This window comes from Cydia amplana, chromosome 13 (genome assembly GCF_948474715.1).
Source record: "Cydia amplana chromosome 13, ilCydAmpl1.1, whole genome shotgun sequence".
Lineage (NCBI taxonomy): Eukaryota > Metazoa > Arthropoda > Insecta > Lepidoptera > Tortricidae > Cydia > Cydia amplana.
Genome location: NC_086081.1, coordinates 1,506,640 through 1,525,636, shown reverse-complemented (window position 1 = coordinate 1,525,636; position 18,997 = coordinate 1,506,640). Strand labels below are relative to the sequence as shown.

Genomic DNA, 18,997 nt, shown 5'->3' with positions numbered 1-18,997 from the left:
CTTCCAGACAACCTTACGTTACGTAGAAAAGTTACGTTTTATGTTTATTTCTTACTGCACCCACCTCGAAGCTTTTCTGTCTTGCCCTATGGTTGACTGGTAGAGAATGCCTTTAGCGGCATTAAGTTCGCCTGCTGCTCCGGTATTGATACAATTTCCATTTCGAGAGAAAACGGTTTCCACTAACTTAGTTCAATAGGGTATTTGACAGTATTTAACATAAACTATTTTAGTTTTAGACACAATTTACATTTTAAAACCCGTATAAAACTATAAAGAGTAGGTAATTTGATTACCTCATGCTAGTGTTTCATACAAATTCCATAGTAGCAAAATCGTTTTGACAGTTCGAAAAAAGAAACTGATTTAACTAGTAGTCAAATACCCTATTGTTTAGCAGTGGACGCAAATATACTGAGAAGAAGAAGAAGACTTCCCTCACCCATCTATCACTTTCAGCTGGCAATTCAGTTCCCGTTCGTAATGCATGTGAACATCTCCTGCTGTTCTGTGTCGCATTAAATGCACTTTGCATGCATCTCGGCTAACATGATCCTAGTTACGAGACATACTAGCCTTGCGGTCGGCGGTTGTGATATATAAGACGGTAGCAAGACATTAATTAACATGGAATCGTTAAATAAATTAATGAATGATCTTAAAGGTGACACTAGGATGACGACTAAATATAGCAGCATTAGGGCTCATTTTAGACGGCGCGCGAACTCGCATGCGATGTTAGTTACATTGCGGACCATTGAGGTTACAACAATTCAGCCGACCGATCAAATAACGCAATGTCGACTCGCATGCGAGTTCTCGCACCGTCTAACTGAGCCCTTAAAGTTTTGCAAATTGCAACCTAAAGGTGACGTTCGGATGGTGAACTGTAGTTGGATTACTGCCGCGATTATGACGTTCATTTCGTTACTCATTTTATCAAGGAAATTAACAAATACTGCGGGTTTTGACGCGCGAGATGTCACTGTCAATGTTTTTGATAAAATAAATGACTGATTGAACGTTCTAATTGCAAAAGCAAAGCGGCAATGACAGCAACGCACTTTATCAAGGAAATTGACAGTGGCATGGCACGCATCAACGTTACAGCAGTAACGCTGCAACAGCAACGCTGCTGTAGTCTCTATGAATATAACCTTTACTATCGACATTGAAACGATATTGCTGATATAATGGCTATTTTGTCAATAGCTATATACTTAGCTGATCACATGTAATATAATCGAATTTAAGAATATTTATTCAACATGTACTATACTTAGTAATATTATCCGTTTTCAATTCATTAGTTCGTTCAATGAATTAGTTATCAAGAAAAATATGGGCATTTTGTCCACTGAACGTCAACAATTGAGCATATATATATCACTCATGTAGATACCCATTAATATATTGGACTACATGAACTGAATAAATAATATAAGAGATATTAACGCCTATTTGGTTTCATTGTTTGAACTAGGTAGGTACATGTTATTTGTGAGATAATGGTGCCTCGATTATTTTGATTACATGTTATGAGTTATGAATGATATGTAATATATGATGCGTATTAATTTTATTCATTTGTTGTATGGTGTCGATTGTTCGTAATACTGGCTGGACCAATGATATTATATAACCACAGATAGGTTATACTCATACTTGAGGAGCACAAAAAATACTTCCATATTTATTTCTGTTCTGTGCCTACGAAGAAATCTGTTATTTTTGATTAATTTTCTCATTCCATCCAGTTTAGTCACACTCGTTGTTAAACATAAGGTCGTCTCTTTCTCTTTCGGTGTGCGGGAGCTCGTTAGCACGTGCACATTTCTCGCTTGTCCAGCCGCGTCTAAAGGCAACTTGTCCAATTTGTCACAAGTTAAGCGCTTCAATTTTGGAACGCCTATAACCTATCTTGAGTTATAAATCATTGGGATAGGCGAACAAGTAAATTATAACACTTGGAACTTACGCGTTTTGAACACATACCTATTAAAACATAATTTTATTGGGTCTAACCCGAATTAATTTTGTTATCTTTATTCAAATTAATTCGCAACAGAGCCAATAAAACTTTGTTTTAATAATAAGTAAGTAAATAAGTAAATAGTGGGTTGTCAACCGAGGGTTGAAAGTCCTATCAATATCATCATAGACAATCAAATTAAGCTTCTTTCTTTTTTGCGTTCGCTTCAATTTAAGGTACTATTTGGATGGCAACTGCTGCTGCATTACTGTTGCGATATTCTTGCTGCAGCATTCAAGCGGGCGCTGTCATTGTCAAATTTGTTATTAAAATGAGTGACGGATTAAACGTTCTGATCGCGGCAGTAATGCTACTAACGTCACTCATTTCTTCAACGAAATTGACAGTGACGTGAGACAGTTGATCGGAGCGGTAATGCCGCTACATGCAGCTGCAGTTACCATCCGAATGTCACCTTTAAGGTGACAGTTGTCAACTGCAGCTGCATTACTGTTGCGGCATCGTTGTTGCCGACGCTGTTTCTGTCAATTTCGATGGAAGGGAGAAGTTTTGTGTGTAAAACTTCTAGTTACTCGATATTTATTTTTTTAATTGTCCGTTACCTTGATAAAATGTGTAACGGAATGTACGTCATAATCGCAGCACTCGCAACAGTAATGCCTCGGCGAACGTCAGACATTTTATCAAGGAAATTGACAACAACGACGCCGTAACAGTAATGCAGCTACAGTTGCAACCAGAATTACTGCCGCAAATGTTAAAAATCCGAGTGGCTACATCGATTTTGACATTCGCAGCAGTAATGCAAACGGCAGTAATATCGCTCGGCAATACTGCCGCAGTAGTGCAGTTGCGGTTGGAATCCGAACGTCACCTTTAGATGCTAACTGCCGCAACGAAGCTACTAGAATATTGGGTGGAATTTAAGGTTAACACGTTCACTGCGGCAAGCAAACATTCAATGCCCCCGTAACGCAGTGAACGTGTTAATTGCCAATCATGTTGTGCAGCTAACTGCGAGGACAAGATTAGAGTTCATCGAAATTTGATGAACGTCGAGCTATGAAAAAAACTTTCAAAAAGAGCGAAATGCTGAAAAATTTAATAGATAGAGCCGGATGAGAAAAAATGTATTCTTATTAAAAACTTTCAAAATGTCAAATCTCTGTTTTGACATTTTGCTGGGACATAAGAGCCCGTACCATGAGTCACTGACAGTGTCAAAACTGACATATACGCTATCGAGAACGTAATTTACTTTCTATACATCTCGTTTGCACTTATATGCGAGTACGAGCGAGATGTATAGAAAGTAAATTACGTTCTCGATGGCGTTTATGTCAGTGCCAAACTGATGGTAGCCGTACAGTTAGCCGCGACCATGACCAGTGAAACCTGTGTCGAAACGTCGGTAAATAAAGATATGTGAATAAATTTCGCGTTAGACCCGTCTATAAAATAAATGTGAGTTAATAAATGTATTCTTTGTTATTTTTAGTGATCTATCTATAGGTATTATGCTAGTTTTCTTAACGGTCTTAGCTGTATTCTTAAGCTGACTGATTAACATAATACTTTAAACTCTCACGTTTACGAAATAGTAATTAATACTTTATTCAGCAAATTTCGTTAATGGTATATTATGTATGTTACTGTAAAAGCCCAAAGTACGGTAAAACCTAGTATTTCGATGCCGTAGTTTAGTATGCCGATCGGTAAAGATTAGTTTCCTTCGGGCTTTTAACTAATGTAAAATAATGAAATTTAATCGCGTTGGACCCGTTAATGACATACGTCATATTAATTGATTCAACATGATTTTTTATTTTTTTTTTATTTTCTAGCTTAACTTTTTTTCTCTCGACCTTCATTGGAGACGCGAAGAAAATATGTATTTACAACTTATACCTACATTTTCGGCACCTCTAAATGATAACTGCATCGAAGCTATTAAAATATTGGCTGCAAACTTAGGTTGCAAACTTAAATGATGTTGTGCAGCTAACTGTGAGGACAGGATTAGAGCTCGTCCAAAATCGGATGAGCCTCGAAGCGAGCCTAAAGGTGCATAACAGCGTACCTACGTCATGCAACTAGTTGCAACGGATTTGATACCGTTAGCAAGGGAATTCCCCTAATTGGACGTATTCCTTAGTGCCCCAACACACGAGCGCTTTTTCAACGCGCGTTAAAAAAGCGCTTGAATCTGTCTGCACGCTAAATTCAATTTAATGACCAAGGCTTAAAGTCAAAAATCCAACACCGCTTGGTAAAAAGCGCCAACGCCATCGTGTGAATAAATGCACGTTTCCATTTGTGTGATTCAAACGCTTTTTTGAAAAGCGCTCGTGCGAATGGGGCCTTAAAGTATGAAATTACCAGAGGTATGTCAAGCTAAATATGTCAGTAGCAATGTAAATGACACGCCATTTTAGAACAATTCAAACGTAGTGTTACTAACCCGCGATTTTTCAAATTCGCCGCCTTTTTCTACTGACAGGTTTGCTTGACCTACTATTCGGATTCGGGATGCTAGGTCATTAGATAGTTATTTCTATTTGTAGGTACTTCATTTCGTTCTATGGGCACCAAGTGGAATTCCATTGCAGAACTGAGAGCTCGGTATTTTAGTCCAAATGTAGTCACCCATATTACCTAGGCAATAGAGTCCAATTAAGTAAATCAATGCTGCAGGGTAGATGATCGCGTTTAAACCCGCGATTTCCGCATTAAAAGTCGCAGGCTCACAAATACCGCTTGTAACTTACAGTGTTAAAAAACGAAGCAAGAAGCTTTTTCGTCACAGGGGAGATGGTGCTCTTAGCATTGGTTAGTAGGATACTCCAAAATAAAACCAGGAATGGAGTTTCCGTAAGGAGCGAGTAGAGTCCAACCTGAAAGAAGCGGCAGATTCCTGCAGCCGAGCTGTCTCCACACGTATTGGCACGCCTTTCCTGTGGGATAAGACAGTGAAGCCGAGAATGGGTAATGCTGGGCATCCCTGAGTTTCCATACTTCCGTCCGAGGCGGTGTAATGTGCACATGTCTTACACCATAAATCGTCTGCAATAGACGCTAAGGCCAATGATGATGACAGTGTTAAAAATGTTATTAAAAATAGTCTATCATTGTTTCAGATACGTGAAGTGGCCATGCGGCAACTGTCGTGTAGTGTAGTGTAGTGCTTGTGCCCAAGTGACGGTTCAAAATGACGTCGTTCCCCGTCAACTGGAACGACACGCTGGTCCAGCCGTTCGACGAAGGGTTCCCCCTCCTCATGCCGAGGTGGGGGTACGTGGCGTCGGCTTTCGTGCTGTTCCTGATCGGGTTCTTCGGGTTTTTCCTCAATCTGATGGTCATCGTGCTGATGTATAAGGATCGGCAGGTAAATGATGTAGAAGTCTGTGCGGAAAGAGAAGAGTATTGGGCCCCATACATTCCACGACTCTTCTCTTTCCGCACAGAATCTAAAATAAGTGCTTAATTGTGACGATTTCAATCAAAAGGTCACATTGTCGGTTGTCGATAAGGTTGATTTTAAATTGAAGCTATGTATATGGAAATAGCGCTTTATTAATAACCGCCGACGATAAGTACCCTTTTTGTTGAAAATGGCATAATTATTTATAGATATGTAAAGAGTAGGAGAATTTTTGGAACTTTCTAGAAAGTTGTTTTCTCAAATTAAGGCAAATTCCATTGGGAGTAGGTACGTATGCTAGTTAATTTCACGCCTTAGGTACTTAGTTATACAAAATTGATGTGATATCTGAAAGAATCTTATTTACTTTATCCAGGTAGGTACTGCTACCACTTGAATATAAGATAATTATATTATATTCACGCTATTCACGAAAGCTGGCACAGATTTTATATAAGAACTAGTGACCCGCCCCGGCTTCGCACGGGTTAGGTACCTACACAAAACCTTAGAAAATATATACTTAAACCTTCCTGTACTTTTATTTATTTTGTGGCTTTGCTGACATTGAAAGGAATATGAAATCAGACCTTGTTAAATAAATTCTGACACGTGTCTTCCAAGGCTGATACCTTCCATTAGCTCGGATTGACAGCCTTTCCATCCAAAATGTATGGCTGTGATGGGCCACCATCCTAGACTAAAAGCATTGCATTATAAATGTCAGATCGATACGATTGAAGCTTAGATTTGTAACAGAATTTCGGATTCACACTGATGCATGGTGGACTAGCATAGGTATACAGGGTGGCTAAAAAATAAGTGCATTCCCGTTGCCAGGGAGGTTTTGGGATTATACTGAGCAACTTTTACTATGGGACCAAACTCGAAATCGCAAAAAAAAAAAATTGGCAGTTTCATACATTTCGGCTGGTCCATTTGCTATGGGAGCGTACATTTTTTTTTCGCGATATCGGGGTTGGTCTCATAGTAAAAGTTGCTCAGTATAATCCCAAAACCTCCCTGGCAACGGGAATACAGTTATTTTTTAGCCACCATGCATACTATATGACTAACGTCAAAATAATATGCCCAGTGTAGCAATAAAAGCAAAGTATACATTTTCAAAAGGAATATATGCATGCGATAGCAATGTGCAAGTTGCAAACATTTCCGAAATTTCAAAAGTTTCATGAAAATAATCTTATGCAAGTTTCCACTTAGAAAGTTGACCGTTCAGATTAGGGATTATTTACCTATTCAATATTCTTAACTGTTCGTGTACCATCAGTTTGACGCTGACATATTCACTAAGCGTGTGCGTAACTTACTTTCTATGTATCCCGCTCGTACTCGCATATAGTGCGAGCGAAATATACCTATAGAAAGTAAGTTACGCAGACGGCGAATATGTCAGTTTGACACTGATAAGTCGTGGTAAGGCTACACTGTTGACGACTGTTTCATTTAACATTTACATCACTCATTAGGCTCATTAGCGTCTATTTCAAATGTCAAAGGAATCGAAACTAACTAACTACACGTGAATCTTGTATAAATAAATAGTCTCTCACTTTGATACGTATATTTGGACATGTCTGGTTGAGCTAATTTTGTCTGATGTCATTTGCTAGGTAAAAAATTCTTAGGTGAAAAAGATTTTTCTTGAATGTCATGTAATATTAAATAAACTGACTGTAGTGACTGTACCTAAATAAAATAAAATAAATATTATAGGACATTTATACACAAATTGACTAAGCCCCACAGTAAGCTCAAGAAGGCTTAAGTTGTGGGACTTGTGGGTACTCAGACAACGATAGATATAATATACAAATACTTAAATACATAGAAAACAAAACAACCATGATTCAGGAACAAATATCTGTGCTCATCACACAAATAAATGCCCTTACTGGGATTCGAACCCAGGACCGCGGCTTCAGGCAGGGTCACTACCCACTAGGCCAGACCGGTCGTTAATAACCTAAAGGTGAGACTGGTTGGGAAATAAAGTACTCTGAATAGTTGTATTTTTTTAATTGTTGATGTATTTTTTTTGCCTGCCTGTGACCTATTTGCTCAATAAATGTTGAAGTTTGAATAACAAAAAAAATACAAATATATATGAAACATATTTCACGTAAAATATACTACCGAAATATCCAAAAACCATTGAAAAACTCTCTGTTTAAGTTGCTTTTAAAATAAATTGAATTCCCCTCTGGCGATAATTATTTTATAAAGGTGATAGTAGTAGTAGAATTGAATTATACAAAAGGTGCGGCAAAAATTAAATTCACTACAATTTATTACAGCGGAATATGAATTGTTAATTCAATGTTATTTTGCATAAGGTCACAAGCCAAGGATGCATAAAGTTATTTATAAAAAAAACAACAGGTTGCACTCCGGGAGTGCCGACAGAAGTGAAAACTCAATGACATCTTACGTCTTACGCTCTCGCGAGTTTAACATTTTTTCCCACAGAACATAATTATTGTGTTTTTTCCCCATCACAAAAAGTGCACAAGTGCCGCTAAAGAAGTTTTCACTTCAAAAAACAATGAGTTTGCTTACCTACTTTAGTGCGTCTTTAAATAATTTATGATACCGGGTAACAAATTGGTGTGGCTACTAAATACATAATGTATAGTAGACGAATAATGGACTCCAATGAATAACTAGGAGTGTAAGTGGTCGCCATGGTCGAAATCGGTCAGAAGGATCATCATCATCTGATGATTCACATAATGTATTTTTGATTTGACGGAATACAATTTTTCACCGTAAACGCAAGCTCCTGATGATGCTTCTCGGTACGGAGTGAAGCATGTTGAGCGTTTTCGACCTAAAATACGTGAGTGACCCGTTTCTAATATATGTAATAATACATCTTTAATTCATTTCAAGCATGAAATAAGACTGTTAATAAATTGCAACATTGAAAACGGGTTTTCTTTATTAAATACGATTAGGTATACTTATTCAAACGGGTCACTAATAGTCATAGCAGACTAATTTTTTGGACATGTCAGAGTACCACGGAAGTTTTGGATTTAAGACTTTTAATTGTATGATTAATAAAATGAAATGAAATTTTTACTTTCAGACAATTATTGATCCATAGATAAATAGATTAAATACCTTAAAAGTAGCATAGGTACATATCGTCGGTGCGAATAAAAAAATCGCCATGTATTTTTAGCTACTTTACAGGAGACAAAAAAACTGTTTATTTTCCTGTTTGTAATATATTTGTTGCACCTGTATTTTTTTTCTGGTAGATCAATGGTTTTTACATGATACTTATGCAAAAAATAAACAGTTTTTTTCGTAAATTTTTACAATATAAATTATTTTAACCAGAATTTTGCTACATAGCGACTTAAATTTGGTTCACTTAAAATCGTCATGTGTAAAGTTTACACATATCGATTTGTTGCCAAAGTAACGTAGCACGAGAAATGATACATAGCGGATTTTAGGGTCAATAAATCGCCATGTGCAACATTATCGCCATCACCCTCGACGGAAAACAAGGCATTTAATTTCGTTATGTGCAAAAAAAATCACATAGCTATTTTTTTGTACAAATTTTGTTAGTTATTTTCAAAACTAATATAGATATAAAAGAAAGTTATTATAATATAGATATAATAGAAGCGCTGGTGGCCTAGCGGTAAGAGCGTGCGACTTGCAATCCGGAGGTCGCGGGTTCGAACCCCGGCTCGTACCAATGAGTTTTTCGGAACTTATGTACGAAATATCATTTGATATTTACCAGTCGCTTTTCGGTGAAGGAAAACATCGTGAGGAAACCGGACTAATCCCAATACGGGCCTAGTTTACCCTCTGGGTTGGAAGGTCAGATGGCAGTCGCTTTCGTAAAACTAGTGCCCACGCCAATTACTGGGATTAGTTGCCAAGCGGACCCCAGGCACCCATGAGCCGTGGCAAAATGCCGGGACAACGCGAGGAAGATGATTGATGAATATAGATATAAAAAAAATATTGATATAGGTCGACGGGAAATTGAAAAAGGAATTAGAATATGCCAAAATCAAAAAATCGTAAAAAAACATAGCGATTTTTTTATTCGCACCGACGATATGCAGCAATAATGCAAGTATCCCGCAGTGTCATGAACTTAGCCCATACCATGAGTCACTGACAGTGTCAAAACTGACATATACGCTATCGAGAACGTAATTTATTTTCTATACATCTCGTTCGCACTAATATGCGGGTACGAGCGAGATGTATAGAAAGTAAATTACGTTCTCGATGGCGTTTATGTCAGTGCCAAACTGATGGTAGCCGTACTTGACACTCTTCGGCCAAAACTCCTCCTTGGTGAAGGTCGTATAAGTAATGTATAATACACAACAAATGTATTTACATTATATTTAGCTATAGATCATTACAAAAACCACGTTGCTTCAATATTTAAAGCGAAGCACAAAGGCGAAATCAAATCATGAATAAATAATGCCTCGCGTAAAAATTGTAACGTAAAAGGCGAAACCTCAATTTTTTCGAAATTATTACATTACCTTTGTCCTCTGCAATTTTTACTTTGAATATAATAAAAAAAAAAACAATGTAATTCAAAAAAAAGTTACCGTCAATACTTAGTAGAGTAAGACCAAAGTTGTCGGTTCTCAGTACAAAATTTAATACTCAAACCGTAGCCATTTTGGTGGTGGGCATGCTGCGTATGTGTGCGTTAAAATGTGTGGGTTTATTGCACGTTTTTGTGGACTTGTCGATTTTAATCATGTTATATAATATCGATACTCTCTAGACAGTAAAACGGAACAGCGATTAATTGAAGCATCGATATCTTCACTAAAAATAAACACCTTAGAAATCCTAATGGATAATGAATACACACAGAGACTTTAGGAGGCCGATACTGATTTATCAATTTTGTATTGATGTCGTTACTCATTAGGGATCTTAACACACCAATAAGTGCTACAGAGATGCGTAATGATACTAATGATACTGCTCTGGGGACCTAAGATGGCAATAGTTTGCGCTACGACAACGAAACGCTATCTGTTTCTCTATCTCTCTTCCATGTTAGTGCGATAGAGAGAATATCTGATGGCAATTCGTCGCGCAAACGATTGTCGAAATTCTATGACCAATGGTCATACACATTGTATGGACTAACGTTTATCACCGTTGACGACCGGTCTGGCCCTGCCTGTGAAGCCGTTGTCCTGGGTTCGAATCCCAGTAAGGGCATTTACTTGTGTGATGAGCACAGATATTTGTTCCTGAGTCATGGTTGTTTTCTATGTATTTAAGTATTTGTATATTATATCTATCGTTGTCTGAGTACCCACAACACAAGCCTTCTTGAGCTTACCGTGGGGCTTAGTCAATTTGTGTAAAAATGTCCATTAATAATTATTTATTATTTATTTATCATTACGGTCCGGTTACATTCCATTAAATATGTTTGCTCATCTGATGAGGAAAGCAGAGTCGCCCAACTGCAATATCTGCGACTCTGTCGAGGATGTACATCACTTCCTAATGGAATGTGTCCGGACTCGAGACAAGAGGGCGCAACTATTTCAAGATAGGGGTTATACAGTAACGGATATTGGGGTTTTTCAATCAATATTGGCGGAACCCCTGTCTAAAACGGCGAAATTCGTGTACAGTTTTTTTATGTCTAGTTGTTTAGTAACACTTATAGAAATATATAACTTTAATATAGAGGCCCAACGGAGCCGACATGTCTCACTGATAAAGGCTTCTTTTAAATATGTAGATTAAAAAAAAAACATTACGGTACCTATACATTTGACGTGCCCCTCCCCCGCAAAAATCGGCAGACTGTTTTGTACAGAAAATTACGGACATTCGGTTATATCCTTCAAAGTCTTGGCTAGGCCCCCTGATTGCCAATTTTGATCGTCAAGGTACCAAAACAAGATCAAAACCTTAACAAGTTGCTAAGTCAGAATCGGCCACAAACACAAGACATCATGTTTCAAGGCAAATCAGATTACAACTCAATTCAACAAACAAAACGCGTTAGTTTTGCCATAGAAAGCGGGAGCCATATTTCATTTGAAATGCCAGACTTTGTGGCCTATTTGATTATTAAAAGGAACTTTAATAATTTAAATTGGGGAGTTATACCGGGTGGAACAGAACGAAGGACTTTTACGCAAACGAGGAATTGTTTAGGCTACGTGCTTTATTTTTCAGTTATTAATCACGTTAATATTTGTAACCGTTTGTGGGATACAATTTGTTAAACATTAGTGCAAAAATCTGTATGTTTCAAGTTTCAACCCTAGGAAGTAGTACATTGTAGGATTGTCACTGATAAAGTGTAATTTTATGGAACTTGCTAACTATGTAAACAAAAGTCACTAGTAAATTGACATTTAAGTAGAGACAATTTTAATAAGGCGGTTTGTTTACAAAGTTAGCATGTTCCATAGAATGACACTATATTTATTGTAATGATTTTGTTTTACATTTTAATTGATTGTAGATCACTTAGATAACACTATCCTATCAGCTCAGTCTCTAGAAATGTTCCACCCTGTATATTGCGGTTTAATCATTTTGTATTTGTATACCTAGTTCATGAATTGAGAATTGTTTGTAAATGACAATTCAAAATGGGAAATATCATTAGCCCCCCGATAGGACACTACATCTTATTTTTAACATAAGGAAAGGAAAAATAAATAACTGATTAATTAATTCATACTCCAAGAAATGGCTCTAAAAATAAAAACACCCTAATTAAAAACAATTTTTAACAAAAATGTATTCAAATTTAACAAGCGTTTATAAGTTATCAAAACTCTTTTGATTTCCCGGTCTCTTTAAGTTCATAAATGTTTACATTGTTTAGGTACCCAAATCACAAAAGATGCTTCCTGTTAAAAGTTGTCACAGTCCATGTAATATTTTCATTTTTCGTCATGTCATTCATCCTTTAAAATTGTTATTAAATATTTTCCTGCTCAATTTTCCTTATGCCGCTATCACTGAATGCGATGGAAATTCAAATATTAACAGGAAAATACGTATGTATATAATTCATACACATTAGCGTTTCATCATATCGGATATTCTGCTAATTTTGTTTGTTTATTTATTAGACGACTAGCGACCCGCCCCGGCTACGCACGGGTTAAGAAATTATACCTACATAAACCTTCCTCTTGAATTAGTCTATCTATTAAACCTATAAAACCCGCATCAAAATCCGTTGTGTAGTTTTAAAGATCTAAGGATTGGTACATAGGGACAGACAGACAGCGGGAAGCGACTTTGTTTTATACTACTTATAGGTATGTACCCAATAGTGATGAAATAGAATATTTTCTATTTGTTAATTTGAGATGAGATTATTTTCATGTTTCACTCTTTTTCGACCGTAGTTTTTCAGTAGGCGGTTTTAGTTTTAGAACTTATTTGTATTTGATTTATTTTGGGGCTACAATTTCATGATACTGTATGTATAAAATTTACCATCAGGCGATCCATCTGGTCGTTTGAAGCCTCCTATATCATTAAAAAAGAATAGTGACTTCCCTAAATCAATTACTGGTTTATGTAATGTACATCCTTGTAATTTTTCCATCTTCATCTTTGATATTCTTTGTAAAAATTATATTTAAATTCCTTTTTTGGTTCCAATATAAACCTTGCATAATTTTTGTTATATCTAAATTAAATTCAAGGTTGTGAAACTTGTGAAGATCGAGCCTGCCGTTAATTTTTGTTAGAATGTTGTGTAAAATAGAGTTTATATTTATTTCCTTTATTTCTTTTCAAACTTACGTTAGGTTATTTTATAGGATATAAAAATAAAACAAAAAAACAGTACAAAATACTTATAAACATATTATAAAAAAACGAGTTTATATTATTATTATTATGAGTAGAATAAGATAACACTACTTATAGAAATAACATTAGTGAAAGGAATACAGAGTTCGTAGAATGGTTGGTCTTGATCTCTTATTCATTCTAGCCATTCTGTTTAACAAAATTATACATTATATGGTCCTTCATCTTTAGTTTCTTGAAAGCCAGAATATTTTTTCGGTAAATCTTTCATCTCACCGCCTGATAATTTACGGCGAATTCACCAAGACTCAGGTCATCTATACGGCTGCCATCAGTTTGGCACTGACATAAACGCCATCGAGAACGTAATTTACTTTATATACATCTCGCTCGTACTATATTAGTGCGAACGAGATGTATAGAAATGTCAGTTTTGACACTGTCAGTGACTCATGGTACGGGCTGTAAAGTCAAGGGATGATTCATGAAGCGTACGAATATATTCTGACAAGAAGCCTCAACTGTATCCGAATCAAAACATATTATTCTGGACTAGCGACCCGTCCCGGCTTCGCACGGGTTAACAAATTATACATAAACTTTCCTCTTGAATCACTCTATCTATTAAAAAAAGCGGCCAAGTGCGAGTCGGACTCGCCCATGAAGGGTTCCGTATTTAGGCGATTTATGACGTATTAAAAAAAAACTACTTGCTAGATCTCGTTCAAACCAATTTTCGGTGGAAGTTTACATGGTAATGTACATCATATATTTTTTTTAGTTTTATCATTCTCTTATTTTAGAAGTTAGGGGGGGGGGGGGGACACACATTTTACCACTTTGGAAGTGTCTCTCGCGCAAACTATTCAGTTTAGAAAAAAATGATATTAGGAACCTCAATATCATTTTTGAAGACCTATCCATAGATACCCCACACGTATGGGTTTGATGAAAAAAAAAATTTTGAGTTTCAGTTCGAAGTATGGGGAACCCCAAAAATTAATTGTTTTTTTTCTATTTTTGTGTGAAAATCTTAATGCGGTTTACAGAATACATCTACTTACCAAGTTTCAACAGTATAGTTCTTATAGTTTCGGAGAAAAGTGGCTGTGACATACGGACGGACAGACAGACGGACAGACAGACGGACAGACAGACATGACGAATCTATAAGGGTTCCGTTTTTTGCCATTTGGCTATGGAACCCTAAAAAGCGGCTAAGTGCGAGTCGGACTCGCCCATGAAGGGTTCCGTATTTAGGGGATTCATGACGTATTAAAAAAAACTACTTACTAGATCTCGTTCAAACCAATTTTCGGTGGAAGTTTGCATGGTAATGTACATCATATATTTTTTTTAGTTTTATCATTCTCTTATTTTAGAAGTTACAGGGGGGGGGGACACATTTTACCACTTTGGAAGTGTCTCTCGCGCAAACTATTCAGTTTAGAAAAAAATGATATTAGAAACCTCAATATCATTTTTGAAGACCTATCCATAGATACCCCACACGTATGGGTTTAATGAAAAAAAAATTTTTGAGTTTCAGTTCACAGTATGGGGAACCCCCAAAATTTATTGTTTTTTTTTTTATTTTTGTGTGAAAATCTTAATGCGGTTCACAGTATACATCTACTTACCAACTTTCAACAGTATAGTTCTTATAGTTTCGGAAAAAAGTGGCTGTGACATACGGACGGACAGACGGACAGACGGACAGACAGACAGACAGACAGACTGACAGACATGACGAATCCATAAGGGTTCCGTTTTTTGCCATTTGGCTACGGAACCCTAAAAACGCATCAAAATCCGTTGCGTAGTTTTAAAGATCTAAGCATACATAGGGACAGACACACAGCGGGAAGCGACTTTTTTTTATATGTACTATGTAGTGATTGTTTTATACTATGTAGTGGTAGTGATATATCTTAGCTCACGTGCAAGTATTCACAAATAGAGGCTATCTAGAGATGTCTAGTAGTTTCCATTCGGTGTTCGTTCTGTCCAACTAATACAACACCAAAAATCAAACACCAAAATAAAATTTTATGGCAAACATTTAACTTGAGCACATATTCTACACCCTATGCTATACCTAGTTCGTTTTTTTAGCATTAGAAAAAAGGTAAACAATCTTGGCGTGTCTTTTTATTGATAAACGTTTTTGAAATTAAGTCACGGTAAATATTCATGTAACAATTATGAATCATAATCAGGGACCGGAACCGGTTACCTTAACCGGGGTTTTTCATAGGGTTATTTTAGAAGTGGTTATAAAAACCCCTACCATAACGGTAACCGTCTGATAAGGTAACACTTTGATTCGGTAACCGTATCAGATCGAGTTAACCCCTGTTACCGGTAACCGAAATAAAAACCCAGTCGATTCTGTTACCTCATAATAAGGTTTTGAACCAGTTCAAACGATTGTAATCTTTACGCAGACTTAAATTCAACTCATTATTGAATAACCGTGGTTGGCATGGGCGGTCTATGAAGCCTCCAGCACAAACAAGTTTTTTTGCCGGTAACTTCGCTTATTGTCAATTCAAACAATATTGCACTTTGAGTCCTTAAGCTAAAGTTGAAAACATAAGTGAGCGATTACAGTATTATTTTGGAGCGACAGCCGCAGGCAGCGTGGTTATTCCTTTGTTTATCTTTATACCTGTGTGTTCCTATTGTTGTGTTTCGGAGCAATTCTAGTTTAGAAATGTTTAGAAAAGGGGTTGCAAGTAAACAACATCCTATCCTAGTAATATCTGCTATTATTTACATAGTTATATTTTATGCTACTTAGATTATTATTTTTATTTTCGGGTTCACACTTGGTATGTACCTACAGATTAAAGACTGATTTAAAGAAAAATTTTTACCTAACTAGTAATTTTACTGGTACATAGTTAGGTATAATTTATCTTTAGATTCCAGAGAATAGAGATAGAGTGATTAAAAAAAATCACTTTGTGATAAAGATACATGCGCTAGTGGATTGTGGTAGATATTTTACCATTGTTAACAAATGACATATGTACTAGTTATTACGAGCTTATTTTATAATAAGCAATTAAAGTCTATTCTTTATCCGGTAGACTAAAATGACATTTCACAGTATGAAATGAAATGACACATGATGTTCATTCATACTATGAAATGTCATTTTAGTCTACCGAATAAAAAAATAGACTTTAGTTTAAAATGTTTTCATATGCGGTGAGTTTGTATGAGCTAAAAGCCGTAATTTACCTTGTACCGCTTAATGCAGCGATCAGAAAATATATATCTATAGCAGTGATAAATAAACTTATTTTAATACTTCAAATCTTTCATTAATACCAGAATTCATTATATTTATTGGGTATCTATAACATTGCTAGGTGAAATAGTTTTGTTTAAATTAAATAGATACATACATACTTAGTAAGCAGTGTTGGTCATTCAAGAATAAAATCATTATTTAAATAAGAATTCCTAAGAATAAAATCATGTTGATTTTATTCCCGTCAAAATTATTTAAATAAATTTGATCGGAAATAATTAATATGTGAAAAAATTGAATAACAATAATTCTTAATCAAATAAATGTAATCCCATCAAAAACATTACATGTAAAAAGGTGCAAGTCTCGCAACGCTTTTACTACAAAAAAGTTTTGAGATGTAATGTGAAACCAAGTCGGTTATTTTAATCAGTGCCAGGGGGTGTTAAAACCGTATCAATAAGATATCTTTAATTTGTAATACGTATAATGACTTGGCCATCGCACGGCTGCATAATGGCAAAAGGATCATCGTCACCTATTAAAATAATTCTAATTGAACATAACGCTAGCGCTAATTGCAGTTTGAGCATTACACATATTTACGAGTACGGTACGAGTAAAGCATTATGTGCGATTGCCAAGTCATTATATGTATTACAAATTAAAGATATCTTATTGATACGGTTTTAATACCCCCTGGCACTGATTGAAATAACCGACTTGGTTTCACATTACATCTCAAAACTTTTTTGTAGTAAAAGCGTTGCGAGACTTGCACCTTTTTACATGTAATGTTTTTTTAAGGGATCTCATCTCTTTTTGTAGGCAGTCCTTCTTTTCGGGTACTCATACCCATACTATGTATACACATATCATAACTAAATATATCTTCATTTATGAACTGCAACAGTAAATTTGTAATATCATATATTTATATGGGATTACAAACTTACTTATGCAGTTCTTAGATCTTTAAAACGTGAGTGATATTGCAATATTTTTAGGTGTACCCTTTATGTGGCCATTAAACCCTAACTCTGTACCAAATTTCAGCTCTCTGAGTTTATGGGAAGTACTAGTTCTATTCTGATGATCATGAGTGAATGAGTGTCATAAATGCGAAACTTTGCTTTCGCTTAACTTCGGAACTAAATGACCTACAGACTTGAAATTGGATTTTAAGTATGTGATTATAACTTACTGGATGACGAAAATTTCTGCGTTCTGGTCTTATCCAGAGGTTCTCAAATAGGGGCCTGAAAATGCGGCGAAATGGTTCCAGTAAAGGATGGTACGGCAGTGTTTGCTTCGCGCTCGACTTGGCGGGGGCACTGCCGTGCCCCAAGATCATGATTTTATATTCTAAATAATATTCCTAGATTAAACATGCAGTCTGGGTGCCGTATAGGCGTTACGTATAGATAGAAGTAAATTAGACAAGAAACTACTATGTTTCTTGTCTAATTTATACCTGATTTTATGCAATAAAATCTTACAAATTTAATTTACTGCCGCATAGTCTTGGTATTGGACGATACCCGTATTTCTTTTAATGTGATCTAAATCATCAGGTACAATTCAGCTGCTATGAATAAAAAAAACCGGCCATGTGCGAGTCTGACTAGCGCAGGAAGGGTTCCGCACCATTACGCAAAAACCAACAAAAAAAATAACGTTTGTTGTATGGGAGCCCCACTTAGATATTTATTATATGCTGTTTTTAGTATTTGTTGTAATAGCAACAATAGAAATTCATTATTTGTGAAAATTTCAACTGCCTAGCTATCATGGTTCATGAGATACAGCCTGGTGACAGACAGATGGACAGCGGAGTCTTAGTAATAGGGTCCCGTTTATACCCTTTGGGTACGGAACCCTAAGAAAGATGTTTTTAAAGGTAGGATAAGGAATGGCTCGATATGGTGTATTCCTATTTCTCCCCGCCGGGCACAGATGGGAATAGGCGCTTCATTTAAATCATTCCCATATGTCCCCGCCTCATGTATCGCGGCGGTCACGTTGGGCAGGAACAAATGGGGAAAATACTCATGTTTATTTTCTGTTTTCGAATTATGTTTAGTATGTGGTTTCAGTGTCCGAGTTACTACCAAGACTTATGGTGTTTTTAAAAGTTCTTCTGATATTTAAAATTTGCATTTATTATTTAGACGGAAATTAACAGATATTAATATCGTTTGACACAACGCTTGCCGCACGTGTTTAGCAAATGCTGACAAAGAATTCACCACGCCACGACTTAATCCTATTGTTATTACCAATGAGTAATAAATGACGGTCTCAAGTGGAAACACGCCTGCAACTTTCTGCAAATCTAGTGATAAGCGTAGGACTCTTTTCTTACCTGCAGTAATTTACTATCTCATTCACTTTCCGTAGGTGTGAAAGAGATAGCACACGTATGACCTCAAGGCTGATAGGAATCATAAACAAAATACATACATACTTAATACGCAAAGAA

The 18,997-nt window shown here is 36.2% G+C and overlaps 1 protein-coding gene across 1 annotated transcript in view; it reads left to right on the top strand.

The window, feature by feature from the left end:
* Positions 1 to 5,170: 5,170 nt before the first annotated feature.
* The window catches only part of LOC134653335 (parapinopsin-like), a 72,299-nt gene continuing 58,472 nt past the window's right edge, over positions 5,171 to 18,997 (top strand). Inside the window, exon 1 of the mRNA XM_063508668.1 lies at positions 5,171 to 5,378. Coding sequence (XP_063364738.1) covers positions 5,202 to 5,378 — 177 coding nt within the window. The 5' untranslated portion in view covers positions 5,171 to 5,201. The remainder of the gene's footprint in view (positions 5,379 to 18,997) is intronic.